The sequence below is a fragment of the Phalacrocorax aristotelis genome, chromosome 23, assembly GCF_949628215.1.
Source record: "Phalacrocorax aristotelis chromosome 23, bGulAri2.1, whole genome shotgun sequence".
Classification (NCBI taxonomy): Eukaryota; Metazoa; Chordata; class Aves; order Suliformes; family Phalacrocoracidae; genus Phalacrocorax; species Phalacrocorax aristotelis.
In genome coordinates this window covers 5,617,671-5,645,476 of record NC_134298.1, presented here as the reverse complement: position 1 = coordinate 5,645,476, position 27,806 = coordinate 5,617,671, and the positions used below count along the sequence as shown (strand labels likewise).

General features: G+C 57.6%; 2 protein-coding genes across 7 annotated transcripts; one reads left to right on the top strand and one right to left on the bottom strand.

Annotated features, from left to right (window-relative positions):
• The first annotated feature begins 20 nt into the window (after positions 1–20).
• On the top strand, positions 21–11,242 carry NFE2L1 (NFE2 like bZIP transcription factor 1). 5 transcript variants are annotated; one of them, XM_075116995.1, is made up of 7 exons: positions 21–107; positions 854–1,065; positions 1,466–1,977; positions 6,206–6,421; positions 7,034–7,123; positions 7,493–7,654; positions 8,015–11,242. In XM_075116995.1, exons 3-7 carry the CDS (start codon positions 1,468–1,470, stop codon positions 9,344–9,346), a joined length of 2,310 nt encoding a protein of 769 aa, XP_074973096.1. In that variant the 5' UTR covers positions 21–107; positions 854–1,065; positions 1,466–1,467; the 3' UTR covers positions 9,347–11,242. The 5 variants fall into 5 exon arrangements, with proteins under 5 accessions (XP_074973096.1, XP_074973097.1, XP_074973094.1 ...); XM_075116993.1 differs by lacking the exon at positions 21–107 and adding an exon at positions 297–656; XM_075116992.1 differs by lacking the exon at positions 21–107 and having other exon boundaries at positions 297–1,065.
• Positions 11,243–15,229: 3,987 nt separating this feature from the next.
• CBX1 (chromobox 1) lies at positions 15,230–27,708 on the bottom strand. Of its 2 annotated transcripts, none has more exons than XM_075117001.1 (5): positions 27,547–27,708; positions 19,112–19,287; positions 18,385–18,562; positions 17,550–17,644; positions 15,230–16,871 (listed from the first exon to the last, which is right to left on the bottom strand). In XM_075117001.1, the coding sequence occupies exons 2-5, from the start codon at positions 19,249–19,251 to the stop codon at positions 16,727–16,729; spliced, it is 558 nt and encodes a 185-aa protein (XP_074973102.1). In that variant the 5' UTR covers positions 19,252–19,287; positions 27,547–27,708; the 3' UTR covers positions 15,230–16,726. The 2 variants fall into 2 exon arrangements, with proteins under 2 accessions (XP_074973102.1, XP_074973103.1); XM_075117002.1 differs by having other exon boundaries at positions 19,112–19,284.
• Between the last annotated feature and the right edge of the window lie 98 nt (positions 27,709–27,806).

The window sequence follows — 27,806 nt, the reverse complement described above, 5'->3', positions numbered from 1 at the left end:
GCCGCGTGAGGCGGGAGGGGGAGGTGGTTGGCCAGGGCGGGGAGCGGGAGCGCGGCCGGCGGCGGCGGGGCCGGGAGCGGAGCGGCGGCGGCGGCGGCGGCGAGCGGGTAGCGGCGGGCAGAGGGGCCGAGGCGGCGGACTGAGGGGCCGGGGTGGCGGCGGGAGGGGTGGCGCGGGCGGGGCCGGGCCGAGGGGCGGGCGGCGCTGAGGGGACGGCGAGGCCGCGCGCGCGCGGGGGGGGCGGGTCACGAGGCGCAGGGGGGGTCTTAAAGGGCCCGGAGCGGCGGCGGGGAGGGAAAGGGGCGGGGGGCGGCACATGGGCCCCGCCGCCCCTCGCTGGACAGCGCCGGGGACCCCTCCGGGAGGGGAGAGCCGGCAACGCCGGGGCCTGGCGGCTCCGCTCGGGCAGCGGGAGCCGCCCCGCCGGGCTGGGGGCGGCCCGGGGCCGCGGCGGGAGGGGCGAGGCCGGGGGTCCTCGGGCGGGAGGTGTTTTGTTGCCGGTGCGAAGGCCCGGACGGGGTTTTGTAGAGCCGCTGGAAACTGGGCTAAGGAGTGAAAGGGAGTCGGAGCTGGATTCCTTCAGAGAGAGGGGAAGTTGACGCACCGGCCTAAGAATAGCTCAGGGAGGGGAAGTATGGACAATATTGTCACCAAAGGTAACCTCCGCCGTGTGTTCCCGTGCCCGCGTCGCGTCAGGAAAACCAGCTTTTTTTCCGAGTAAAATTCGTCTCGGCTTTTCAGGGGCCCTTGCGCGGGGGAAAGCGGCATTTCCCGGTGTAGTAGGTCCATGTGCAATGTTTAGGGTGGTGCCTCGTCGGCGTGTTATCGCGTTTGCTCTCTGGTTGTGTTTCAGCTGCTGATGAAATTGCAGCCAGAAGCGGAGGAGTCTTCGGACCTTCCCGTGATCGGGAAGTTTGACTCATAAAAGGCTCCTTCAAGAAGCTTTTGCAGACCAGAAGAGGGGAGGAAAGAGAAGCCGGCTGTCGGAGGGAGCAGACCCCGTCCTGCAGCTTGGGGAACTGGGGAGGGGCGAAAGGAAGTTGCTGTATGTGGAGTTTTCGGACAGTAAGTCGCATGGATTTTTATGTAGCTGCATGGTCTGTGTTCTAAAACCGTTCTGAAGAAGAGCAAATAGCAGGAGAGGGTGGAGGCTGTTTTCTGGGGAGGGTTTGTTGCTTCTTGAGATTTAAATCTTTACGCTCTGCTGGCTGACCAGTGAGTTCCAGAACTGGAAAAGAAAACCAAAGTCATCCTGAACCCAAAGTCCTGAATGTTCTTTAAGCTTTTATCCTAACATTTAGCGAGAACCTGAACACCGAAGTTGTTGCTTTATTTTGTTTGTTTGAAAGCGGGGCAGAGGAAGGACAAACCCAACCAACCTGTTGTGTGGAGAATTCATCTGACGCTGGGGTTTTCTTTTATTTTTTTAATTCCCAAACCTTCCCCCTGTTTTCTCCTCCGCCAGAAATGCTTTCTCTGAAGAAATACTTCACCGAAGGCCTCATCCAGTTCACCATCCTGCTCAGCTTGATCGGCGTTCGCGTGGACGTGGACACCTACCTGAACTCGCAGCTTCCCCCTCTCCGGGAGATCATTCTTGGCCAGAGCTCCGCTTACACCCAGACCCAGTTTCACAACCTGCGTAACACCTTGGATGGATATGGCATCCACCCAAAAAGCGTAGACCTGGACTATTACTTCACCGCTCGCAGGCTGCTCAACCAGGTGAGGGCCCTGGACAGGTTTCAGGTGCCCACCACCGAAGTCAACGCCTGGTTGGTGCACAGAGACCCCGAAGGCTCCGTGTCCGGTAGCCAGCCCAGCGCCGGCATCGCCCTCGAGAATGGCAGCGGTCTGCAGGATGGGAGCAGTCCTGACAACGGGGTGAGGGAGAGCGGAGCGGAGCAGGGATTTGGGGAAGAGCTGGAAGATTTGGGAGCGGTGGCTGCCCCAGTGAACGGAGACCTGACCAAAGAGGTAGGCAGGACCTTATTTTGCCTGTGGTGGTGGGGGGAAAGGGAGCGCCTGGGGGGGCTCTCCCTCTGGTATCCATCTGAGTGAGCGGCGCCTTGTGTGTGTTCAGCACTTGGGAAAAGCGGGTCCCAGCTTGGGAATGGCGTAATATTAAATTAGGGTTCGGTTAGAGGGCTCCAGGTGTACACGTGGGGCTGCTCTTCCTTTGTGTTTGTCTTTATTCTCAGTCTGAAGGTAATAGCAAAAGGAGCCAGGGAAAGGATTGGGGTCAGCGTTTCAACCCGCGCGCGTAGCTTTGTGTTGTGAAAGCGATAAAAAGAGGCTGGGAAATAAACAGGGGAGTTGGGTAACAGCCTCGTCCCAGGTGCCGAGCGGGCGGTTGGGTTACTCGGCTCTGGAGTTCATCCAGTGGCGATGTTTATTGCTTGGTTTTCATCACAGGCGGGCGGGGAGAGGTGAACTGGAAAGCGACTTGGGTTTTTTTTTCCCCTCTGTTGTGCTCAACAACCTTTCGGAGGCTGTGATGCAATGCCGGTCCTCGGGAGCTGCCGCTCTTTTCCCTTTTTGGCACCGCTCTCTTTGTCGCGGCGTGTTCGGCATCTCCCTGGCCGCGGCGTGGGGGACGTTAGCGCCGATTTGCGGCGTCGGGACCTTCCAGCGTCGCTCTTCGCGTCTCGTAATTTGCGTTGTCGGACGAGCCATCGAGGCGTGTGGGCATGGGGAGAGCCCGAATTCAACCGCTGCCACCCCTGCAGCGAGGGGTGGGCAGCTTTGCAGGCAGCTGTCGCGGACGCCTCGGGCTTTTGTCATGTGGCTTTGGCGCAGCGGCAGGCAGGGAATCGAGCGAGGAAAGCGGTGTGAACGCGTGCACGCCCTGAGAGACAAAGGTGACGATTGTTTCGGGTCTGGTATTGACGGACGAGCGGCGGGATGCTGCCGTAGGAAGTGCGGATGGTGCCTCGGCTGTACCGCAGGCTGTTTTCACCCGCGCGCGGGGATCTCCCAGCTCCGGAGGCGTTGGGGCTGTGGGACGGAGGGTGAAGACCTCGCTCTGGGGTTTTGGAGGCGTCGACAAGAGGAGCTTCAGTCGGAGGGTCGCGGGACACAAGGCGAATGTTCACGCGCTCAGTTTCTTCCCTGATAATTGAGAGATGATTCCCTGCCTTGGGAAACGGGGAAGAAATTAATGAAGTGCCTGGTACAAGGTCGCACGCAGCCCGTGGAGTGCTTTGTCCTTCCCCAGGCCTGGCTGAGGGCGCTGGGTCTGGGGTGCCAAAAGAGTGCAGTACAGAGAGAAACCGGGATCAGATTTTTAGAGAGAAACGCTGCAGATTTTGAGGGGTAAGAGGCTGATAACGCTGCTCTTCTCCAGAGGCCTGTTTTATTTTTGACTTAAAATACAGTCCTGCATTAGATGCCATCGCTGCGAGCTGCCTGAGCTGCAAACCCAACCGGCTTGGGCTGGACTGTGAAAGTCCTGGCTAGTCTGGGCGATGCTGGGAGGGAAGCGCGCCTCTCCGCTGCAGTTTCACTTCGGTCACTCCTTAGGGAAGGGTGGTGGGATTTGGGTCTGCACCCTCCCTGATCCCGGGTGTTGCGGTGTCCGTGCTCTTCCTCTGGTCTCGATTTTTCCCCTCTTTTTTTATTTCTTCCCCCTGGCTTGGCCGGGAGGGTGTTGTTGCACCTGGAAGGCGTAGCCGCGCTGCCGGGGGCGCAGCGCCCGGGCACCCAGCGCCAGGAAATCCCGTCTGCCGAGCCCGCCTCGCACACCCACGTCACGCCGGCGCACCGGCACGCCACCCTCTCTTCCCCCCCGGGCCGGCAAGACCACACTTGCCGCCGGTGTGACACACTTCAAAGCTTCAAATTCTTATTTCAAAGCATTTCCCCAGCGGGGTTTTTGTTTCTTATTTTATATTTTGGTGTCTTTTTTTTTTTGTCTGGAACCTTGACTCCCTGGCAAATGCTTGCAGCCGCCCAGCCTTTCCCAATGGGAATATCATGCGAGCCTCTGGAAGGCACCTGCAGGGCTCCATCCTCCCCTCCCCCGCCTTCGTTAGGCGGACGACGACTGTGCTTTTTTTATAGAGCTAGGCTTTAAATTTTTCCATGACTTTTCCCGGTGCTTAAAATATCGCGTCTCCTCGCGGGTGGCGTGGGCCGGGCGCGACCTTGCTCGGGGAATAGGGCTGGTATTAATTTTAGGAGCCGGAGCTCACCCTTGGGAGCAGTGGGGGGCTCTGCAGCTCGGGCAGGGGCGGTGGCAGTGGCAGGCGCTTGGTTTAATTCACCCAAAACCGGGAATTAAATTTATTATTTTTTTTTTTTTTTTTTTTAAACTCCCGGGGGTGCCCTGCTCCTTGTTAGGCTAAAGGCAAAGCTAGGCTTAATTCCCGAGCGCTTTCCTCTGCAGCATTGGGGGTGGGGAGGGCGGGAGGCACCGCTGCCCTGGGTCCTTTCCACAGCCAGGGGCTAAAAATATGCTGCCGCCGGACATGTGATGAGCTGCTGGTGCTCAGCCTCGGCCCGGGGTGACAAAGACCCCCCCCCACCTAAAACCTGGGGGGGGGGGGGGGGGGGTACTGGGAGGGGGGAATCGCCTTACGCCTGGCCCCGCCTTTCCAGCGGGTCCTGCTCGGTCCCGGAGCCGGCCGTACCCGTTATGGGGGGAGGGGGGGCGAGGAGGAGGCGGGGATTGCAGGGGGTGTGTGTGGGGCCGGGGTCTCCGGGGGGAGGGGGCCAAGGTCACCCCGGCCTCCCACCACCCTTCTCCCCTCCCTCCCCCCCCTGCCCCCCCGCCTCTGGGGGAGCTCCCCCGGGCCAGGCAGGGGCACCCGCCGCCCCCCACCCGCCCCGACGGTGCAGGGCGGGGCCGGGGGGGGGGCGGCCTTGCTGCGCCAGGGCGGGGGAGCGGCCCGGTGGGCGCCGCGCGGTAGCGCCGCTGCCGCTCATTGGCCGAGGCGACGGCCCCCGTCGGCGGGGATTGGTCGGGGCGGTGGCCCCCATCGGCGGGGATTGGTCCGGGTGGTGGTTTCTTTACCCCCCCCGCCCCCGTCGGTGGGGATTGGTCGGGGCGGTGGCTCCCGGCGCTGGGGATTGGGGAAGGGCGCCGCCCGGGCGCGGGGCGGGGCTCGGCGGCCCTATTGGCGGCGGGGGGGCGTGGCCCGGCCGCGCCGCATCCCGGCGGGGCGGGGGAAGTGGGCGGGGCTTGGCGGCCGCCGCAGCCAAGGTAACGGCGGGGGAGGGGCGGGCGGGGCGCGCCGCAGCCCGGCCCGGGCAGGGCGGCGGGAGCCGAGCCCAGCTGAGCCCGGCCTAGCTGAGCCCGGCCCAGCCGAGCGGGGGGCGCCGCCGCCGCAGCAGCACGGGTCGGGGGTGGGTGGGGGGGCGGCTTCTGCCGCAGCAGCGGGGCCGCGGGCACCTGTGGCCGGTGGGGCGGAGCGGAGCGCGGCTCCCCAGCCGCCCCGGCCGGCGATGCGTGAGCGACGCCGCGCCCCGGCCAGCCCGCCCCGCCACCGCCTCCTCCTCCTCCTCCTCTTCCTCCTCCTCCTCCTCCCTCCCGCCTCCCTCCCCCGGGGACCATGATCGGTGCGAGCCGCGGCCCGGGCGGCAGCTGGGGACATGAGAAAGGTACCGGGGGTCGCTCCGTGGTGGGAGGGAGGGCGGCCGCTTCCCGGTACCAAGGGGATGCTGCTGCTGGGCCCGGCGGCGGCGGCGGCGGGGCAGGGTGCGGGGAGGGACCCGGGGGAGGGAGGGGGGAGCTGCGGGGCGGGGGGGGACCGGGGAGGGGAGGGGGGCTGCGGGCAGCCCGGCGGTAGCGGTGGCTCAAGTTGCATCAGGTGGGTGGAAATGCGGGGATTTTCCTGCCGGGCGCACCCCACCCCTTATGCAAATGGCCGGGATGGCACCACGGGCTGATGCAAGGCGGCCACGGCGCAGCCACCGCCGCCACCAGGGCCCCGAGGCCCCCAGCCGCCTCCCCCGGCGGCGGCAGGGCGGCCATGGGCGGCGGGGAGGGAAGGGCCGGCCTCACCCGCCATGCAGAGCCCGCAGAACCCTTCTCGGGAACACCGGGAAGCAAAACCAGCCCAGGCCGGCGAGGGAAGGCGGGCGGAGGAGCGGGGTGCACGGCGGGTGGGCTGCGGTGGGTGGTGGTGGTGGTGGGTGTCCCTGGGGAGGGGCTGGTGGGTGGGGACCCTGCCCAGGGCTGAAGGAAATGTGGTCTGTCTTTCAGGACATCGATTTGATTGACATCCTGTGGAGACAGGATATTGATCTCGGCGCTGGGCGAGAGATTTTTGACTACAGCCACCGTCAGAAAGAGAGCGAAGTGGACAAAGAGCTGAGCGATGGGAGGGAGCGTGGGGACAGCTGGAGGAGTGGAGGGAATGAGATCTTGGATAGAAACCTACTAGTTGATGGAGAGACTGGGGAGAGTTTCCCTGCGCAGGTAACACCCCTGGGCCGGCTGGGCTGGGGTCTGCGCCCGTGGGGACGCAGCGTGCCGGGGGTCCGACGCAGAGGGGAGACGAGGGGCCCTCTGGCCAGCCGTTGGGGTGAGCGGCATCACGTGTGACTTTCACCCCGGGGGATCTGCTGAGCCGCAGGATGAGGGTTTGCCCGGGCGAAGGAGAGGATTTGATGCTGGGGAAGCGCAGGCTGCCTGCCGGGCTGGGGAGCCGCAGCGAGGCAGTCAGGGTAATGGCCGTGTCACCGTCAGCAGGGCGCTAGGACGAGGGCAGGTGGTTCTTGCTGTGCCTTTCAGTCGTCTGGCAGCGGCGGTGGCGCGGGTAGGCGCAGAGTCCCCTCCAGCCTGTAGCCGAGTCCTTGCGCCGGCGGTAGGTGAGGCTCGCCAGGAGCAGAGGCAGCGCGTTTTCCTTTCCCCGCCGTGCTCGGGGGCTGCTCTGACGCGCTCCGGAGCAGGAGGATGGAGTCTGCGAAGCACTGGGTGGGGCCTCTGGCTCTTTTTGGATGCACTGTAATAAAGCTCTGCTGTAAGGAGCTTGTTTCTCATCACCGCCTCCCTAATCCCGGGGCTACAATTCCTTATGTTTTACATCAGGTGCCCGGTGTGGAGGATCAGACAGCCCTGTCCCTGGAGGAGTGCCTTAGGCTGCTGGAGGCCACCTTCCCTTTCGGGGAGAATTCGGAGGTGAGTGGAGGGGGCGATGGTTTCTGCCCCTCGTTGGATCCTGGAGGTGGCGGCAGCTCTCCTTCGCTCGCTTGCTGGGGTTTCGGTGCCTCTTGTACCCCTCACCCAGACCGCAGAACCGGCCGTAAATGGGGCTCTAGGCATCGTGTCTGCAAAACGAGTGGAGGGGGTGGGGTGGTCACAATTAATTAAAGACTTCTGGCTTTGCTTCTAATTAGTTCATAGTGAACTGTGGAGAAATAACTGCAACCAGTTTGCTTTGAACAAAGGAGAAGCGATTGCCCGCGCAGAGGTGGAAGGGCATTCGGGATTGCTGGCTCCCTGGCCGCGGCTCATCAGCCGGGGACTGACTCTGCCTCACGTGGTTAGTTTCCAGCTGCGGATGTCTCCACCCTGAGCGAAGCCGTGCCCGGCGAGAGCAGGTCCGCGGGCATCCAGACCAGCCTGCTGTCTCCTCTCCTCACAGAGACCGAGTCGCCCTTCGATCTGGAGCAGCAGTGGCAGGACCTCATGTCTATCATGGAAATGCAGGTGAGCTTGAGGGGGCAGCTGCGGGAAAGCCTTTGCCCCTCCAGGAGCGCGTTGCTCTTCCGTCGAAGTTCAACGGCTGGCCCAAGCACCCCGATTCCCGGGCGGTTGTGTTTTGGGGTTGGTTGCAGCTGCTTTGATTTTTCTCCCAGCCGGCGCGGTGATGCTGTGCCGCCCGTGGGGCGGTCGCTGCTGCTGTCTTAACCTTCCTGCAGCTGGTGGGTGATGCTGGGCCGCTGGAGAGAGAGCTCCTTCCCTGGGATCCGATAGTCCTGTCTCTTTTTGGCTGGGAGCGAAGGGCACTGAGGAAAGGCAGGGCTGAAGCACAGCTCATCTACTGAGCTGTTTTCACGTCTCTTCCAGGCTATGGAAGTGAACAACACGACCGCAGAAACCCTGTACAACGGCTCGAGCGGAGACCTGCTGACTTCTAACTACAGCCTCGCTCCGAACACTCCCATCAATCAGAATGTCAGCCTGCATCAGGCCTCTCTGGGTAGCTGCTCACAGGACTTCTCCCTCTTCAGTTCAGAAATCGAAAGCCCCTCCATGGCTGGCAGCTCGGCCCTGCTCCAGCTGGCGCCAGACAACTCCACCGGCCTCAACACCACCTTCGGCTCCACCAACTTGAGCGGTATCTTCTTCCCTCCGCAGCTGAACAGCACGGTCAACGAGACGGCTGGCCCCGAGCTGCCGGACCCGCTGGGTGGTCTTCTAGACGAAGCCATGCTTGATGAGATCAGCTTGATGGACTTGGCGATTGAAGAAGGTTTCAACCCGGTGCAGGCCTCGCAGCTGGAAGAGGAGTTTGATTCTGACTCAGGTCTTTCTCTGGATTCCGGCCACAGTCCTGCTTCTCTGAGCAGCTCGGAAGCTTCCTCTTCCTCCTCTTCCTCCTCTTCTTCCTCATCCTCTTCCTCCTCCTCGTTTTCCGAGGAAGGAGCTGTCGGCTACAGCTCAGACTCTGAAAACGTGGACTTTGAAGAAGCGGAAGGGGCGGTTGGATACCAGCCAGAGTACAGCAAGTTCTGCCGCATGAGCTACCAGGACCCGTCGCAGCTCCATTACTTGCCTTACCTGGAACACGTTGGCCACAACCACACCTACAACATGGCGCCGGGGGCCCTGGATCCCGAGGAGCCCAAACTGCCCAGCGCGGGGAAGAAGAGCAGCAAGGAGAAGCCGTCCGAGTTCCTGGATAAGCAGATGAGCAGGGACGAGCATCGAGCCAGAGCCATGAAGATCCCCTTCACCAACGACAAGATCATCAACCTGCCCGTGGAGGAGTTCAACGAGCTCCTCTCCAAGTACCAGCTCAGCGAGGCGCAGCTGAGCCTGATCCGCGACATCAGGAGGCGAGGCAAGAACAAGATGGCTGCTCAGAACTGCCGCAAGAGGAAACTGGACACCATCCTCAACCTGGAACGGGACGTCGAGGACTTGCAACGGGACAAGTCCAAACTGCTCAGGGAGAAGGTGGAATTCCTCAAATCCATCCGCCAGATGAAGCAAAAGGTGCAGAACCTCTACCAGGAAGTGTTCGGCCGCCTGCGGGACGAGAACGGCCAGCCCTACTCCCCCAGCCAGTACGCCCTGCAGTACGCCAGCGACGGCAGTGTCATTTTGATACCTCGCGCCGTGGCTGACCAGCAGGCCCGGCGGCAGGAGCGGAAACAGAAGGACCGGAGGAAGTGAGGGACGGCGACGCGGGAGGAGTGGGACACTCGCTCAAGTGAGAACTGGAGAAGGGCTGAGCCTGGAAGTACTTAGAGGAACTTTCATGCCTTCTTACCCGATATATCTTCTCAAAAACATAAAAAAACGTGACTGCTGCCGGTCAGTGTACGGGAGAGACTGCGGGACCTGCAGGCTGAGTTTTGAGGGCTCCCTGCGGGGAGGGACGGGGAGGAGCGGACCCTGCACTGGCGAGCCCGGCGCCTTCCACAACCTGGAATCCTTTGAGCGCAGGAAACGAGCTGGCATCACTGGTGGTGAGATTGGCAGAGGTGGAAAAAACTACTGTTAGGAACTGGCTTTAAATAAGGAAAGAGATTTAAGCAAATGAACTTAAAACAAGTTATAGGAGAGACATTTTTCTGAACTTCCAAAGTTCTCTGATTTCAGGTAGTTTTTTTTTTCTTTTTTTTTTTTTTTTTGTTCTTCCCTTTTCCTGAACCAGTTTTGACATCGGTGTGTGTGATTCAATCTGACTTAATTCCAGATTAACCAACATCCCTTCCTAGATCAGACCAGTGCACACATGGAAACACAAGTGGTGTGACTTCCATTAACCCTTTCCAGTCTGAGGAAGCTCAGAGGGAGAATCATTACTGTACGTGTGGAGGAGCTGTGACGCCGCGGCGGGAGGGGGACACGTAGAGCTTCAGGATTTTGTGGGGGGGACGGGGCGTGGAACTGGAGAGGGTTAACAGAACCGGTGCGATACGCGTTCCCCCACCACGCTGGGAGCATGTCACTGCCGCCGAGCCAGCGCCGTGCTGGGACGCTGGGAGGGCGCACGCAGCAGCCTGCATGCAAACGCTGTCTTCTCCCACTGACCGGCCGGGGAGCTGCTTGGGGAGGGCGGTTGGGGTCCCCGGTGGCCCCCCGCCCCGCTCAGCGTACAGCACAAGGGGAGCAGAGGGTTCCCACCCCCGGCCGTGGGCTTGTCACTTATAGAAATTAGACAGCTGTTAGGATTCCTGTTTCTTAACTGCGCTTTGATTTTTTTTTTTTTTTTTTAGGGCTTCAGCCCTGTTTTTTTCCCTATAGGGTCTAGAGTGCTTGTGTTGAGTAAAAGGGAGAAGCCCGAACGTTCAAAGCTGCTAAATGTTCTCTTTGCCATAAAGATTCAGTGTAACCGTGTGATCACATTATAGGATTCTCTTCTGTCCCTAGGTGTTGGTCTGACTTCCTTTGTTTTCAGGAGGGGGGTGGGGGTAGTGCCTTGATCACTGTCGGTCTCCACCACGGAGACGATCCTAGAAGCTGTATTTACAATATAGCACAGCTGGGAGTGTACTGACTTTACCAGCAACTGAGAAAAAAAAAAAAAAAGCTTAAAAAAAAGAAAGGCTTTTCCTAGCCAGTCCTGTGCACGTGATACGGGGTGAGGGCGGTGCGTCAGAGGGAAGACTCGGGGTGGGAACGCCTGGGAAGGAAACCTGGTAACGCAGGAGGGAGGCCTGGAGCAGCCCGCGGCGCTGCCGAGAGGGAAGACGTCTGGCCGCGGGCACGGTTTTGGTGCCCCCGCGCCCCCCCAAGACTCCGGGGAAAGTAGTTGGATCTCGGAGCACGTTGCGGGGTGTTCGGTGCGTCCGCTGCGGCCCCGAACAGCGCGAGACGGACTCGCCGAGACCCCCCTGGCGGGCTCTCCCATCCCGGACTCCTGAGATTCAACAGCTTTACTTACGCATGAGACGAAGCACAAGTGGTGGAGATGTGGGTGTGGGGAGGTTGGAAGGGAGCCCTGCGTGTATGTTTTAAATTATTTTCCTCTTAGAAACTTTATTTTAATGATCTGTGACCTGTCAGGGAAAGAAGAGAGATTGTGTGAGCACAGGACAAAAATAAAACGGCTTATTCACTGTATGAGCATTTGTTTCATGGATTATTTTTTTCTTTTTAAAATTTTGGTAAAAGATGAAGCGTGTCAGGGAAAAACAGCCTCTTCTTGTGGGTCCGTCTCACCCACGGCGGCTCCTGGCTCGCTTCTGCTGTGCTGAGCTTAAGCAGGTCTGGTTTGCCTCCAGCACTGGTCTGGGGTGGGAATCGCTGGTGTCCCGGCCTGCGGGTAACAGCCTTGGAGGGGAGGAAAATGAAAGGTGCCTCCGTTGTGGGAAAAAACTCAGCTGCTTTTTTTTAATATATATATTTCCCCTTACTTCACAACAGTATCTTCTTAAAGAAAGTGGAGGAAAAGCACGTTTCTGGTTAAAGCTGTAGCTGTGCGGAGCAAGTGCTGGGTCCCTTGGCCCAAGCCACCAACGCTGCTGCTGTTCAAAGGCCTGGGGCCCGGCTGGGCGCAGCGTGCGGCCGCGGGTCAGGGCTGCCTTGGCATGGCCCGATCCCCCTCCTCTTCGCCTCCCGGAGCGCGGTGCCCTGCTTTCCTGTTGGGCGAGCAAATGGCATTGGCACAGCTCGAACCTCCCCTTCGTGCTTGCAGCTCCAGCCAGCGCCGCTGCTGTTTCACAAGCCCCACCTTCCCCACAGGTTTCGGCTGTCGCGTTGGTTACGGAGCCAAAGTTTATTCAATCATGAGTGTATTTATATCAGGCTCTGCACGCTGGCTCCTGCCCCGTCCCCCTCCCTGCGGGACAAGGCCCAGGCAGGCCCGAGGAGACGGAGCCCTTCAGGGATAAACATTTCCAGCGCCTCCGTCCTGTGGCGGCGCTGATGGAGGGGCATTGCTGAGCCCCTTGGCGCAGCCGTCCCCACCTTCCTGCCCCCACCTCCCCCATTTGGGCTGGTGGCAGTGGGAAGGTCTGGCTTTGAGCCGGCAGGCAGCTGCCAGGCCGGCGCTGGCTCCAGCCCCTGGTTTGCAGCCTGTTTCCCCAGGCAGGGCTCAGCAGAGCTGGGTCTGCGTCCAGCTGGGCTCAAGGACAGGCCCTGACTTTGCTGCTTTTTTTGTGTGTGAGGGATTGTGCGGTGCCGGGGCACAGGCAGGGCTGTGGGCGCAGGCAGCGTGGCTGGGCGGGCAGCGGCACGGGGAGGGGGACACCCCGCTCTGCAGCCAGGCTGCTGCCGAAAGCCTCCCCCATGGGCCAGGCGGGAACCCAGGCCCTGCAGCAGACACCACACGCAGCTCAGATTAAAACCTGCTCCTGGGAACTGCTGATGCACCAGCAAGAGTTTGGTTTAGGAGACGTGGTAGCGTTGGGTTGACAGTTGGATTTGATGATCCTGGAGGTCTTGGCCAACCTTAGTGATTCTGCGCGACTGGGCTGGTGCTGAACCGCTGCGCTTCAAAGACGTGTTTTGCGATGCCTTCCTTGTGGCTCAGCACCCTATCGATCAGCCTTCGCTATTCTCTGACGCTTTAATACCCACTGCCTTACTGGCACTGCTGCTTGTAGGCGCTGTCTTTTCTCATCTGGCATCATTATTATGTAGTGGTTCCTGCACCCCTACATTGAGTAGTAATTAAACAGAGCTTATCGATGCAAGCCAGGATACCTGGGTGGGGCGAGACGCCGCTTTGGGGGCACCGAAGCCTTCAGCAGCCAGACACAACCAGAGGAGCAAGCCAAAAGTGTGCTGCCAGCCCCCCGCGCTGCTCCCTGACCAGCTTCCATTGGTGCTCCCATGGGGCAAATGCCATTTTCCTGGGGATTAAACGTCTCCTTATGGGACTGGAAGAGTTCATCTACTCCTGCTGCCAGAGTTGAGCCCAGGCCCGCTCTATGCACAGCAACAGCTCAGCCAAGGGGACTGCAGAGCGCTAAAATACACGCTTCGAGGTGCTTCCCGTCTCTCTTCCTGGGCTCTGCGGTATTTATTTCAGCTATTCCTTCAGGGGCTGTTTTAGAATGTTAATAGCAGCTTGAAAAAAAAAAAAACCCAAACCCACATGGATTTCCCCAGCCCCAGCAATGCTGGGAGACAGTTACAGCCCGCTGGTGGGATCACTGTCCCTCCTGAGTGGAGAAGGGAAGCCGAATCAGCCAGCGCACGGACACAGGACGGGATGCACCGCTCTACCCATTTCTAGTCTCCCTTTGTTGCCTCTCCCCCCCCGCAGAACGGGACCTTTTACTCCTCACACGTGTCCTTGCTCATGCACAAACATACCAGCAAACACCCCCCGTCTCCCTCTTGGGAGGCTCCAGGTGAGCGAAGTGCTGTTCCCCAGCCTCCGATACAGCTTCAGAGCAGCAAAGCCAAGCTGAGAACAAGCCTGATAAAATCCATTCCGCTCTGGCTCCCTGCCCGTCACATCCCGTGCAGGGCAGCTGGGCAGCGGCCTTTTGCGGATAGTGAGGAGGGGCGAGGATGGGAGCTTAACCAGCTCCTCACCTCCGCCGCTGTCACTCGCGTGTCACGCCAGGCGCTGTCAGAGGCGCAGGCTGCCTGCCAGCCCGTAATCAGGTGAAGTGCAGACCTTTCATTTTCCGAAGCAGGGAGCACTTAGCCACCAGCAGGGCCTCGTGCCTCTGATCGCGGCGAGAGCCGCAGCTCAGCGGCCCTTTCAACCAGTGTCCGGCTGCTGCCCGAGCCCTCGGCGCGGCAGTCGGGCAGCCTCGCACCGGCGCGCTCGCTGCCTGGGACGGACCCTGGTTTCTGCCAGCCTCTGCTGCGGTGCTGGGGGATGGAGGAGCTGCCTCTGCCCTTCCCTGACCTGCTTCTGGCAGCCCAGGGCAGCAGCGAGCCCGGGGAAGACCACCTCGCCATCGTCCACAGGTCCCTGAGCACATTACGGGGGTCGTAAGACTATTTTCCTGTGCCTCCGTTTCTTGGCTTACACAGTGCCATGGCCAGAGCCAACCGGTCCACAGAGACCTGGTGCCTGCCCGCCCTGCCTGCAGCTCAAATGGGAGCCCCACGTACTCAGCGCGGCCGCAGTCCCACCCCCGGGACGGAGCAACGCGCATCTTCCAGCTACCTGCTCCGATCGATCACCCCAGAGCCTCCCCAGGGAACTGCAGGCTTCTTTATGTTCAATTAAGTGGACGTTCCCCCTTCCATATCTAGTGATTAATACAGGTTTAATTGCTGCTTCTGCTGGCTGCGGGGGCAGGGCAGACATCTCACCGTCCCGCTGGGGACAGGGTGTGCTTGTTGCGAATAACCTGAATTTCAACTGGCTGCGTAGTTTTACAGCCCTGTTCGGCCCTGAACGCCACCCAAAGCATCCCTGCCTCCCCCTGCTCCATCCCACACCCTGCAAACACTGGAAACCTCTGAGCCGGGACCACACTCCTCCTCCTCCTCCCAGGAACGCTTCAGCCCACTCCGCCATCCGTACTACTGCGTGGAGCTTCAGATGGGCTGAGCAGACGATGGGTCTACTCCTCCCCATGCGCAAGAGCTTGTGGCTTTCAGCAAGTCCATACCAAGACTCAAGTGAGACCATCTCCATCCTCAGCCAGTCACCAGAGCCATCGCCAGAGCTTTTAAAAACCCATCCACAAACACGAAGCGACAAAGTCCGCTCGACGTTCAGAAGAGAATTGAGGTAAAGGTCACTTACCCGAGCTGTGGCGCCGGATCCTGGCTGCGGACACACGCAGCGCACGCTCCCAGCTCAAGCAGCGTCTTGCTACGTCAAACGAGGTCCCAAGTCATAGCTAGTCCTCTTGTCTCCAGGGGCGAGACTCGACTCAGGCCTCTAGACACCAACCTCTACGACACTGTTCTTCTCCAGATGAAGTCAACGTAAATCAGAACCTGCTGTCAGCTGCTCCTGCTGCTGTTGACACCAGATCGGAGCCAGCAGCTAACCTGGGCTGCATCAGAGCTAACCTTGCTCAGAGAGAACCGCAACTGCAGGCTAACTTCCCTCCGTGACCTGCTCTACACCTCGTCACTCATCTCATGCACAAAGAGCTGGAGGAAGGAGCAAGGTAGAGAAGAAAAAAATCAGGATTATAAATCTAAAATTTTATTGAGACAAAAAACTGACAGAGCTTGGTATGAAGTTAAAATCCAAACACGTACTTTACATTTAAACAACGTTTTCACAGAAACCTAAACACATGCTTTTAAAAAAAGGTTTGTACAATGCAAGTCTAGATACATACCAACCTACAAGGAGGTGCCAGGAGTCTGGTGGGGCTCATGACTCCAGACATTAAATAGTTCAGTATTTGTAATAAATCTGATTAAAAACAAACACAAAAAAAAACCTCAGAAGATTCAGGGTAACACATCCGGCTCCAGCACCAACGTCTGGCCTCCTACAAACAATCACTTGTTATGGGAGAACATGGAATTGGTTTTTCTTTTCTTGTGCTGCTGTTGATTTCCTCTCCCTCCCACAACTAAAGGGATCCCATTGCTGCTGGCTGGACAGTCAAATTCAGGTGAGAGAAGGAACAAGTAGTCAGAAGTCTCTCTCCCCCCCCCCCAATTTTGAGAAATAGCACCTTATAACGGAAAGAAGGGTAGAAAGGCTTTTAAAGGGTTAAAATCCATTCCCGCCCCGCACCCCACCCTCCCACATACAATGCATGTGTCAGTAACTGGCAGTTCTGCTTCAGGACAATACGAATCACAAGTTTGCATTTTCACAAGTCTCCCCTCACCCCTCCCCACCCACAACCCCCCCCCCCCCCTAAAAATTGCTCGCAGGGTTTTGAGCATCTTGGCTCCAGAGATTTGGACATTCACAGTGTCAATCTCATGTCACTGTCCCTGTCTCTGTAGTTCTGTCATCAATACTGGGCTCTTCACACCCCCCCCCCCTTCCCCCCCTCCTTTTTCTGAATTCAGGTTCTAAAAAAGATCTGGAAATGATCTGGAACATTGTCATCAGACCTCATCTCCCTCCCCAATTAAACAAGAGACCAATTTCCCCACGTCCCCTCCCCCCAGCCCCCCAAACCAATACACCAGTAAATAGCAAAAGGAAAAAAAAAAAAAAAAAACAAACAAAAGAACCTACACACATGCTACGCTGTAAAAATGCAGAGTTAACACTATTGGGAAGAAGGCTGTGGGTTGCTGAGATGGTCTTTGAAGAATAAGCAGTATCCATCTGCACTCCCTTTCCCCAGCCCACCCATCACCAGTGATAGTCCTTCATGGAAGGGGCTTTGCTTCCTCTCCCACAAGCTGCAAAATAGACAGCCTTGAAACAAACACCCCAAATTCTCCCCCCAATAATCCCCCCCAGTATCCCCCTGCCCTTCCCTCCCCCCTCAAATTGAGCCGGGCTGGTTTGAAGCTGTACACAGCATGAAGCTGCATAAAGCAGTTGAGCAGCTGCAGGGCACAGAAACCATACTGGTCTCTTCAAAGGGCATCTTCTCCAGCCATCTCTACGCTCCCAAGCGAGCAGAGCTGCGTTCTCTCCCTCTTGCTCAAACCCACAGTTCCGATCTTTATACAAAGGCTGGCCAGAGCGGGTGCCAGGGGTTAGTTCTTGTCCTCTTTCTTGTCATCGTCCTCTGAGGGGTAGGAATGCCATGTCAACCTCTCCTCATAGAACGAGATGACCACCTGGGGGCACTTGATGTTGGCTTCCTTGGCAGGGACCAGGTCGGCCTCGTCAGAATTCTTCCTACAGGCCAGAGCAGAGGTGCAAGTTAGGGGGCTGCGGAGGGGAGGTGGAAGAAGTGGAGACCGGAGAAAAATCAAGAAGCAGCAGGTAAACAGAGACCCCGAGCTGCTCGGGGGAACCAAGCGACCCCTTCCTGAGTGGCTCTGGAGCAGGGAGGAGCAGCACGTGAGCCCAGGAAAAATTCAGGTGTGAGTTCAGCTCCGCGTTGTCGGGGATGGGGAGAGAAGCTGAATCAAAGCTGCGGCCCTGCCCCCAGCCACTCCGTACTTCTGAGACGGTGCAAAAGCAAGCGGCTCCCACAGCTACGCCTGACTGGTTTGGCTCCCACCTGCGCCAGCAACAAGCCCTGTGTCACTACAGCCGGAGGGGACGCGGTCATCGTCACGGCTCTCCTCTGGGTGCAGCCTTCCGAAACTGCAGCCCACGCCATGACACCGTGCCCCTCTCTCTCCCCAAGCTCGCGCCTGCTGTGGGGGGGGACATCTTAAGAGCCACACAATCCCAAGGGCCCTACCTGCTCGTTTCACATCCACGTTAGCCTCAGCGCAGAGGGTCACCTCAGGCAGCAGCGCCATCGCGAGAGATTTCATGCCAGGTAGCAGGGACTCCCCAGGCGCAGGTCCTTCCCTCTCTGGCACAGAATAAGTGAAGAAGTGACAGACACAAAGACACACTCACCACTTCATCAGGAACATGAGCTCCCCGCTGGAATCCGTGGCACCAATGATTCGCTCTGGCTCAAATCCCCGGGCAAAGCCTCGCGGTTTCTCCGACTGAAAAGAGACAAGTTTGTGCTTGTAGCATCGCAGGGTGACAGCCACAGCCCTGTTTCTGGCCACCAGGACACACTGGTGGCTGTTCCGAAAGGCTCTGCGCATCAGATGCTCAGACTGTAATGACCGAAGCCAGCGGGGAGCTGAGAAGACGACTCTGGTGAAAGCCCACTGCACTGAGGTAACTCGGGTCAGCATGGCCAGGTGCCCTGGCTCATGCTGCAAGCAGAGAACCTGATTTCCAAGGCTCTGCTGGTCAAACTCTTGTGATGGCCAAGATTCAGCAGCTCCTGGGATGAAAACCAGACTGCAGAGCCTTTTTGTTGTCCCTTTCCCCAAGCAGCTATGAGCACCTTGAGCAGAAGGCTCCCTGCTCCACCTCGCTCCCCCCATTGAAGGGGCAACAGGCAACCCCTGCCTCCTGTTTCACCCCTCGCGCAGTGCTTCAGGAGAAGCTGGGGCTCCCTACCCTTTTGGTTCAAGAACTGCCCTTTCAATTTAGTGCTTGAACTGGCTCTGGATTGATGAAAATGCCTGGCTTAGCCAACAGCTCATGCCTCCTTCTGAAACCTACAGCTTTTCAAAAGCACTTCAGCCGTGTCTCACTGTAGCGCAATATTTTCCCCTCCATGCAGGGGAACAGTTTGACCGAGGTTTCGGAGCGTGGCTGCTCTAGCTGCTAGACACTGTGCCAAGCACAGGGATCGGGAGGTGAGCACAGAAACCCCACCCTGCCTCACCTCTTCCTTCTTTTTCTTTGGTTTGCTCTCCTCCCCTTTATCCTCCGTGTCAGACTCGGCTTTGCGTTTGCTGCCCTCAGACTTCTCGCTCTCATGTGCAGTTTTCTGGGACTGAAGGAACTCTGCAATGAGGTCTGGGCAGTCGAGGTTCTCCTCTGGCTCCCATGTGTTATCTTCACTGCAATCAAAGACAACAGCTGAGTTTTATGCACAGGCAGCTTGCTGCAGCTTTCCCTGCCCAGAAAAGTCCTGGGCACCAGGTCATGTGGAGATGCTGAGAGAAGCAGCAGTCTGGATGTGGGTGTCCTCACCCCATGGAACAGGTCCCTGCCCTGATCCAGGCAGGGGTGCCTGAGGGCAGGGCAGTTATTTCCCTTCTCAGGAGAGAAACACAATTCATTTTATCTGGCTGCTTGTTTCACACTAGGTTTAAAGGGGGGAAGCCCCACACCAGGGCACTGCACAGCCTGTTGCAAGACAGGAACAGGACTTTCTCACCTAGGCTGTGCTCTCATCCCCCTGATTAAAGCTCGAGGCATTTAGCACTGCCATTTTAGTCATTATGGCTGCCTTCAGCCTGCTAGCTCCATTTTCCAGAGAAGGAGAGGTGCAGGGAGACTGAGCCACCTGCCCGGAGAGCCTTCAGGAGCCACAGGCAGAAGAGATGCTTGTGCCAGAGCAGCCCAGCACCCACCCAGCAGCAGCAGGCAGGCAGGGAGGCACTTACTCTGAGAAGCCTTTCCACTTCAGCAGGTATTCCACTTTGCCCTTTACCACTCGCCGATCCAGGACCTTCTCCACCACATACTCCTCCTCCTCTTCCTCTAAGACCTCTTCCACTTTCTTCTTGTTCTGTTTTTTTCCCATTGTGCTGGCCAGTTTTTCAGCTTACGGGCGACGCTGCTAAAAGAGGAGAGAGAACCACACGTTTGTGGCAAGGTCAGGTTTGCCTTTGCCAGGGTGCAAATGTACTGGATACGCAGAGGCAAAGCGCAGTGCAGGAACATTGATTTGGAGAAAACAGGCACATACGAAGTAGGTAACACACGAAGAGATGGGTCAGGATGCTTCTGCCAGCTGAGAAGGCAAACAGGAATCTCCAGCAGGAGCTGCTGCATTTACTCGATGCCTTTTTGACACACACAGCATCTTATTTCACCAATTCCATCAAGACTCTACCTGATTCCACCCGTGCTTTGTCCCTGTTTTTAGCACACCGTGTCTTGACCTTGGTGCTGCCCACCAACTTCCAGAAATGAAGCAGCACCCTAGGTCAGCTGCTCCAGCCCTTGTCCTGCCTCTGCCGAGTCCCGTGTGTCCCCCCTCAACCTGCTCCCTCCCCTTCCCTCACCTTGCTGACCATCCCTTCAGTTTAGTTCCACCCTGCCTCGAGCTGCAGAAAGCATGTGCAGAGCTGCACAGCGGCGGGAGGGAGACAGCGCACTGCTGGTATTAACTAAAAGTCAATAAATAGTTAATCCAAGTTAAATACGAGTCACGGTTCCTGACACTGAGTTCCCCATGTTCATTTCTTTGCTGGTTCATAGATGTGCACTCCAGGATATTTATCTAACTCACCAACCCAGAAATCTTTTTCTTTTTTTTTTTCCTCCTTATCCTCCAGAGCTGTTTAGACAGTCAAAAATTCCTGCATCTTTATCCAGCACTTGCTGGGAAGCGGCAGAAGCGACGCAGAGCTAGGAGAACTCTCTGGCCCAGGGTAGCCCAAGGCTACCTGCCACAAACACCACCACACATAGCTCAAGGCCACCTGCCGTAAGTGGGCGCAGTATGGAGGGACGGGGCAGCCCTCGGCGCAGCTCTCCGCTTTCCACTCAGGCGGGGGGACTGCAGAGGAGCAGCAGCCCTGCCAACACGCCGGGCGCTTCCCCCAGGCTGAAACGAAACACCTCAGAGAGCCAAAAACCACAGAGAGGCCCCACTTCCCTGCAGAAACCCAGCTCGGACCAGTACGAGCACCGCAGCCGGGCAGATCCAGGGTCAGAGTCTCTCCCTGCTGCTGTGGGGATGGCTGTCCACGCCATCCCTGCCCTGCCTTCCTGGTGTGGGGTGGGTGGTTCTGCTAAAATCACACTTTGCAAATGCTCTCCAGCCAATTCTTTGCCGGTACCAGTTACCAGGTCCCAGCCCCAAGGACACGATCTTGAGCCATTGCACAGCCCTGCGAGGGGAGACACCAATGAAGCACCTGATTGTGCGGGAAGGGGATGCGGGAAGGGTTTTTTCCTTAGGTTCAAGAAAAATATAGAACCCTCTGGTACCCTGACCTCACCATCATCCTCTGCTCAAAGAGGTCTGTGCAGCCAGCTGAGCGCACCGATTTAGGCCAACCAAAGGGTCAGGAGTTTCCAAGTCTCGGCATCTGCTATCTCCGATAAGGAGCTACGCCATCACGGAGAGCCACGGGCAAAGCTGGCAACGGGACCCAGACTGCCTGAAACCAACTCTGTACCTCAGCCTCCCAAAACCCCACCCTGCTGAAGAGCTGCCCAGGGAGCTTTCACAGCCTAAGCGCTGAGGAACATGACTTCTTTTTTCCAGTAAAATATGTATTTTCTGCCAAGCAAAATGACTGGCAAGCAGCTCAAACATTACCTGCCCGGAAACTTCAGTTTTGCCACTCAGGTTATCTTGAATCGTGTAGAATAAATTTCAGCTGGCAAAATCTGTGCAAACTGGGGCTGGTTTATGTGGCAAAACAAAAATCCTCCAGATTTACACTGGCTGAAGATGTTAGAGTTCAGCAACGGTCTCGGCTCTCGGGGTACAGCTGGATGAGCTCCCTTGTGCACAAGATGCTGCTGAGCTGACCCACTCCTATTAGAGTATTGTTCAAAGGAGGAGGTTTAAAAACAAGCCCCACAAAGCTCAAAAGATGTACCGCCAGTTCAGACCAGCAGAAGCCACAGCAGAGAGGACTGGAGGGAGCAGAGCCGAGCTGGCACGCTCCAGACCACCCCGCCTCCGCTGCTATCTCACAGACAGGGCTTGAGGGCAGACGAGGAGTGTGGAAGAGCACAGAGGGAAAAGCAGCACTCCTCTGCTTGGCAGGCACTAGACCGATGTGTTTATACTTTGGACCCCACTACTGCAATGCTGCTTTCAACCTGACCTTGGCATACAAGCTGTGCCAGTGCCCAGGCTCCTGCTCCACAGGGCACTCGGCCTCTGGCCGTGCTTGCTGGGGGACAGACATCTTCCTTTTACACCCCAATCCCTGCACGCACCAGCCGCGAGGCAACCACAACCTCCTCATCTGAGGGGAACGTTGGGGTAGGAGGAGGAACGAACAACTTCCCTGTGCCGTGGCACCCAAAGTCAGGGCTGCTCATGAACCAGGCACAGGACTGGCAATAAAAGCCAGTCTTGGGGTGTTTTGTGGTCGCTGAGCAAATTGGGTGGGGGGGCCCAGAGTCCAGGCTCTGCATTGCAAGCCTCCTGCTCCTCTTTAGCACTAGACATCTCCCCTGCTTTCTTTTCAGCTGGTGGTCTCAGAAGAGGGGTTGGCACCTGAGCAGGCTGCAGAGCAGACAGGATCAAAGGAAGAGCTTTTTCTGATACTGCACACACTGCACTGTGCTTGCAGAGCTCTGGTGTCCACCGAAGGTGAAAACTAAACCCCCTCCCAGTGTTAAATGAAGCGAGAAGTTCCCTGCCCTGTAGAGACCAGTAGCTGAGGTGGTGGCAGGGAAATTCCCACAGACGGGCAGTGCTTCCCCCACAGATCCTTTATTCAATGCCAGAGGACACTCAGCCCCACAAGGATGAAGTTTTATTGCCCTATTCAATGAGCAGAAAAAAACCAACCACCTGGAAACAGCCCACTAGAACAGAGCCATACAAGAACACGCATCAGAGAGGCTTTTTCCTTCTCAGCTCCTGGGCTGAAATGAAATACACTGACAGCATCTTTAATCAGACACCAGACAGCGGCAAACCCAGAGCAGCAAGGCTCCCGGTCACCTGTGGACTCACCGAGGAGGAGGCCAGGCTGCCTGGCACCGCCTCAGCTGGTGCGCAACACAACAATGTAAAGCCTCCGACCCACCGCCAGCATCTAATCCCCGAGCAGGAGCCAGTGCTGCAGCAGGAAGCCGAGAGATCGTGTTTCACTCTGGAATTCTTCAGGCAGTTCCTTCCTCCCGCGCAGGACAGCCTTTCTCCCCTCCATCCTCCTCCTCTGGCACAGCGTGGCCACCGGAGAAGGGGGCCAGAGCCAAGCATGCCGTGACAGAGGAGATTCCCAAGAAGGTTCTGTTGTAGCTCCGACTACAACCAGCAAATAAACTCCAAGACAGCCTGGAAGGTCGAGATCTCGGGCTTCCCTTCTCTCAGCAGGGAATTGTGTCCAGCTGCAGCTGAAAGGATTTTAGTCAAAAGCATTGTGGTTATTGCTTGGAGATGGACTTGTTTTTAAGGCACCTAAGCATGCTCAGCTGGATTGCCACGCCGCTTGAGCGGCTTCCTAAGGCAGCAACTGGATCAGAGAGTCTAACGGTAGAGCCTGGCCAGGATGAGCTCAGAGGAGAGTTGCTAAAACTAGAGGTGGTGTGTAGGACAGGTAGGTGTGGAAAGGGAAAAAAAAAAAAGAGAGAGGCAATAGAGCAATGCAAACAATGCAACACTGTGAATCCATCATTTTATTGTGGTAAGTGCTGGGTAGAGAAGATGCAAATCCAAGGCCAGGAGCACTTTGAGAAAGAGCTTGCCAAGGGGAGGGACAAATATACCAGCGCAAAGGGCTGCAGCAACCGTACCTAAAGCATACAGCAGGCAGCAACCTCTCCAAGGCCCTCAGCCACGCGGGTCCCATTCTTTTCAGCAGACGTTTCCCTGTTTCTGCCACAGGCATTCACACCAGAGTACCAGTGTCACCCCCTTGCACAGACCTGCTCTGCCTCTGTGGGTTCTCAAGATGTCTGCTCCCACGCAGGCACGGGGCTGCGTGCCGACAAGCCACCCCCTCCCCGGCATTCATCCCTGCGGCAGGGACAACGTCTGGTTTTGCCTCAAGAGCCTGCAAGCCAGAAAGGTGCTCCGGGCGGACGAGGCCAAGCCGTAGCTCACCGCGCCTGCTGCTAGACACGGTACAGATTTTAGCGTTTGAGCCAGCAGCAGAGACAAGCTGCTGCACAGGCCTCTCGCTGCACTGCAGTCAAAAATGCAGCTCGAGTGTGAGAAAGGGACTTCAGCCCCCCCGGGGAGGGGGGACAGGACACAATGCAGTGTGTGGCTTTATCTGCGAAGCATCTGAGCTGCTCCCCACACCCTCTTCCTCCTCGTCAGGAATGCCTCCGTGGGACAGAGCGCTCGAGAATGATTTCAGCCTTCTGTGACTGGGAACATGCAAACCCTCCAATTTTAGTTATTAATAACAAACCACAGCCACCCAAAGCACTGGCTGGTTTCTGGTCTCTGGAGGAAGGGGGAGAGGTTGAACCATCCCCATCTACTTGGAAAGGCAGCACAGGGAAGACCTACCCTGCATTCCGCTCCCTTATCTCGAGAGCTTCCAAATAAACACATTTCACTTGCACCGAGTTCCTACGCACAAAGGTGCAGAAAGAAGCCATTTCGTTTTGCCTGGGCATTTTTGGGGAGGGCAGACAACCCCTATTAACTTTCTGGGGAGACTCCTCATGTCTCTAGAATTTGTGGCTAGGTGACTCCTGCCCAAGAGAGATCACATTAGTAGTTCATGTTTCCTAAAATTCAGCTTCTTTTCTCTATACTTATTGTGTGAAAAGAATTGGCTTATACTGAAAAATATGATTCTGAGACAAATTCAGGATGGGCCTGTGCCAAATCTTTCCGTTTTCATTTGCTGCTTCTTACCTAACACGCAAGGCAAAGCTGAAATCCTTTGTGAAGAGGAAAGCAGGACAGAGAGAGACCAAAAGAATAACTTCTTGGTCTGCAGCTAAGAGGAAAAGGATCCAGGACACACCTAAGCCACTTGAAAAGAATTGAAACTCCGGTAAAAGGCCACAAAGAAAGAGGCCCAGCACAAAGGTATGTACAAAGGCCTGAGTTATTGGAGCAGAGAGAGGGGCAAGAGCTAGTGTTGACAGCACATCGTCGCAGTGGGTCGGAGCGAAGCACACGCTGGTATCGTGAGATCTCCCGGATAACAGCATCCAGGTAGAGAAGCCACTACCAGACAAATATATATAAGCTCAGCCCCGCTGGCGGGGACACTTTCTCTGGAAGATTGTGAAGCTCTACCTAGTCGCCTTCCGTGATGCCTGGCGCTAATCTTTTCAGGAGAAAGTTTAACAAAGGAAAGGAAGACTGGCCTAAGAAGAAAAATGTCGTGACCCAGAGTACAGCCTAGTTCCATTAGCTGCATCTTAAAGGATTAACAGTTCAGCTCAGCTTTAATGAGTTTTAAACTTAAAACATTTCCTCCTCCTGGCTTTTTCAAACTTGGCTGGGATCACTCATCTCTTTAAAGACTTATAAGCACGCCAAGTTTATTCCACACGCGCCAGGGAAAGGCAGCAGGCATCTTTCTTTTGAAGTGGCAACAAGCATGTTAAGTCTTCCACTCTCCAGAACCTGAAAACAGCAGAAAACATTTCTGGAAAGTTTGAGTGAAAGCTCAAGCCTTTGAGCAGAGACCAAACTAAAGAAAAGCCACAACCTTCAAGCTCAGCCACATCATTTCCACTTAAATTCACAATCCATGAGAGAATGCACCTCTGGATTTAAGAGAAACACACACGCAACAGTAGGAACATTACCTCCCTGCTGGAAAAAAGTGAACCCAAGGTAAGAAATCCCATCATGCAAACAGGGATTTTATGTGACAGCGGGCGCAACTTCTGAACTCCTCTAGATCAGATAACGCTCACGGAATCAGAGCGGGGATTTGCATTCTTCTTCCCCCTTTTGTATAAAGACGAGAAAGCATTGCCCCAAGTGCTGCAGGATTCCCAGCTTTCCAGCGCCCCTGATGCTGCACCACCTCCCTCTTCACAAGCAACCCTGGCCCCTACAGCACCTTCCCCTGCCAGCCTTCATCCCCCAGGGACAGAGCAACCGTGTTTGGGGGCATTTCGCCCAGCAGCCTCACACCCAGGAGCTGCCTCCCGGCGCTCACAGGCCCTTCACCTGGTTATTTTTGTGTTTCTCTGGAGCTGGGCAGCAGGGTTAGAGCAGCCACATCTGTTTCTCATCGTTTTCAAGCACTAATAGGAAAACGTGCCTGGGTTGCAAACCCAGGAGACTGTTGACTCCAAGCATACCCATTGCAAACACCTTCCTCTCTCACACACAAGGGATTTAATTTTTTTTTTAAAGTTAAAATCTTTCATAGATAGAGCCTGTAATTATTCAGACAGAAAGCCCTTTTATACTTTGATTTCTCTGTTTTATAGGGACAACCTATGTGCTTGCTGCTTCCAGATTGATCCATCCCAATGCCACCAGCCCTGCCCCATCTCTGGGATCCTCACACTTAACACCCCCTCCCTGGCCCCGATGCTCCCCATGCAAACTCAGGCTGTTTTGAGCCCCTGCCACCTCCTCCTCCTCCACGATGCACGGGAGCAGGCCAGCTTCACAGCACAACCCTGAGCCAAACCCCGCTGCCGCCCTCTCAGCCAGCCCTGTGCTCCCAGGGCAGCTCCACATCTGCCGCTTCCTCGGCAAAGCTTCGCTGCTTCCTTGTCTGAAGATATAAATCCCATTTCAGTTCCATTGCCTTCCCTTGCCAGAAGTCCTGCTCTTCCCCCAAATGCTTTACAAGTCCCATTCCAAGCGTGGCTCTGCTCCCCCAGCTCCCAAACCTCCTACCCCAGCAAAGGAGCCGAAGAAAGCCAGCCAGGCTGCCCCGACACCAACCCCATGCTGCGGGTGAGCAGGGACTCGACCCAACCACAGCTTCTACTGCATCTCCTCCCCTTCCCCAGCACATCCCTGCTTCCAGCCTGCCAGCCACAACCTCCCTTTTCCACCTCCTGCCAGCCCCATGGCGAGCTCTCCGCAGGGGAGCTCTCCCCCAGCCCCAGGGCCCCACATCCCCCCAGTTTGTTCCCCAACAGCTCTCCTTCCCCTGGTCCCTAGGATCGGCTGCCATCCTGCTCCCTGCCCTCCTGCAGCCTGTTGAGCAGCTTCCCGCTCATTCTCCCCGCCAAAAGTTGACACTTGTCCCCTCCCCATTCTTAGAGCAACTGGAGCCTGAATCCCCCTCCGCCCCCAGCCGCCCCCTTTCCCTTTAGCTCCCCCCCAGGGAACACCCCCCTCCCCTTCTCCTTACCCCCAGGGGCTCCACCAGTGGTTCTTAAACCACCCTCCCACCCAAACGCCGCCTTCCCACCAGAGCAGGGACCCAACTACAGCCTCTCCTCTCCCAAAGGATGCTTCCACCCCGAATCTCCACAGCCCAGAACCCCAATTTCCTCAGACCTCATTCTCTCCTCCTGCACCAGCCTCCTTCAGCACCCCAAAACACATCTTCCTCCCCTGTTCAAAGGTACCCCAGCACCTCGCCCTGCCACCCTCCTCCCCAGCCCTCAGGGTCTCCCCCAGCTGTTCCCCCTCCCCAAAAGGCCATCCGGGCCCAGCTTTGTCCCCTCCTCACTCCAAGACCCACCTTTCCCTTCCCCGCTGCCGCCCCTTTTGAGGGGCACTGCCCTGCCAGCACCCCCAGCCCCCCCCCAAGCTTCTTCCAGCACCCCAAACACCCCCTCTCCTCGCACCCCCAAACATCCCCCATTAACACCCTCTCCTCGCACCCCCAAGCACGCCCCTCCGCTAACACACCCTCTCGTAGCACCCCCAAACACCTCCACCCTCCAGCATCCCCAAATCCCCACTAACGCTGCTCCCAGCGCCCCAAGCACCCCCCCACTAACCCCCCCCTCCTCACACCCCCACCCACCACTAACGCACCCGAGCCCAGCACCCCAAATACACCCCTACAAACCCCCTCGACCCGCGAGCATCCCCCCCCACCCAACCACCACCTAAACACCATCTCCCGCAGCAACAACTCCCCCTTTACCCCCACCCCACCCATAACGCCCAGTCCCTCCCCAGCATCCCTCACCCCTACACCCCAACGCCCCCCGCCTCTCCACCCCGCCCCCCTCCGCCCCCCCCGCCCCGCACCCAGGCCCGCCAGCGGCCCCCGCTCACCTTGCACAGCCCCGCCAACGGTTCGACGAGGGGAAGGGGCCTGCGGGGCGCGGGGGCGGGCGAGCGGGGCGGGTCCGGTGGCGCCGCGGGCCTGGCCGCTCTCCGTCCGCCTCCCTCGAACAAAAGAGCCCGGCCAACCCCAGTACCCGCCGCGCCGGACTGCGCCTGCGCCGCGACCCGTGCTCGCCTGCGCGCCGCGGGGCGCGCTGGGAGTCGTAGTCCGTCACCGCGGGGTACGCTGGGAGTTGTAGTCCTCCGTT

Excerpts from the sequence above, each read along its gene's own strand:
- NFE2L1 (XM_075116995.1), top strand. The coding sequence starts at position 1,468 with ATGCTTTCTCTGAAGAAATACTTCACCGAAGGCCTCATCCAGTTCACC. Across the intron at positions 1,978-6,205 it reads ACGGAGACCTGACCAAAGAG|GACATCGATTTGATTGACAT; the intron begins GTAGGCAGGACC and ends TCTGTCTTTCAG. Across the intron at positions 7,124-7,492 it reads CTTTCGGGGAGAATTCGGAG|TTTCCAGCTGCGGATGTCTC; the intron begins GTGAGTGGAGGG and ends TCACGTGGTTAG.
- CBX1 (XM_075117001.1), bottom strand. The coding sequence starts at position 19,251 with ATGGGAAAAAAACAGAACAAGAAGAAAGTGGAAGAGGTCTTAGAGGAA. Across the intron at positions 17,645-18,384 it reads CAAAGAAAAAGAAGGAAGAG|TCGGAGAAACCGCGAGGCTT; the intron begins GTGAGGCAGGGT and ends GTCTCTTTTCAG. Across the intron at positions 16,872-17,549 it reads CTCATGTTCCTGATGAAGTG|GAAGAATTCTGACGAGGCCG; the intron begins GTGAGTGTGTCT and ends TCTGGCCTGTAG.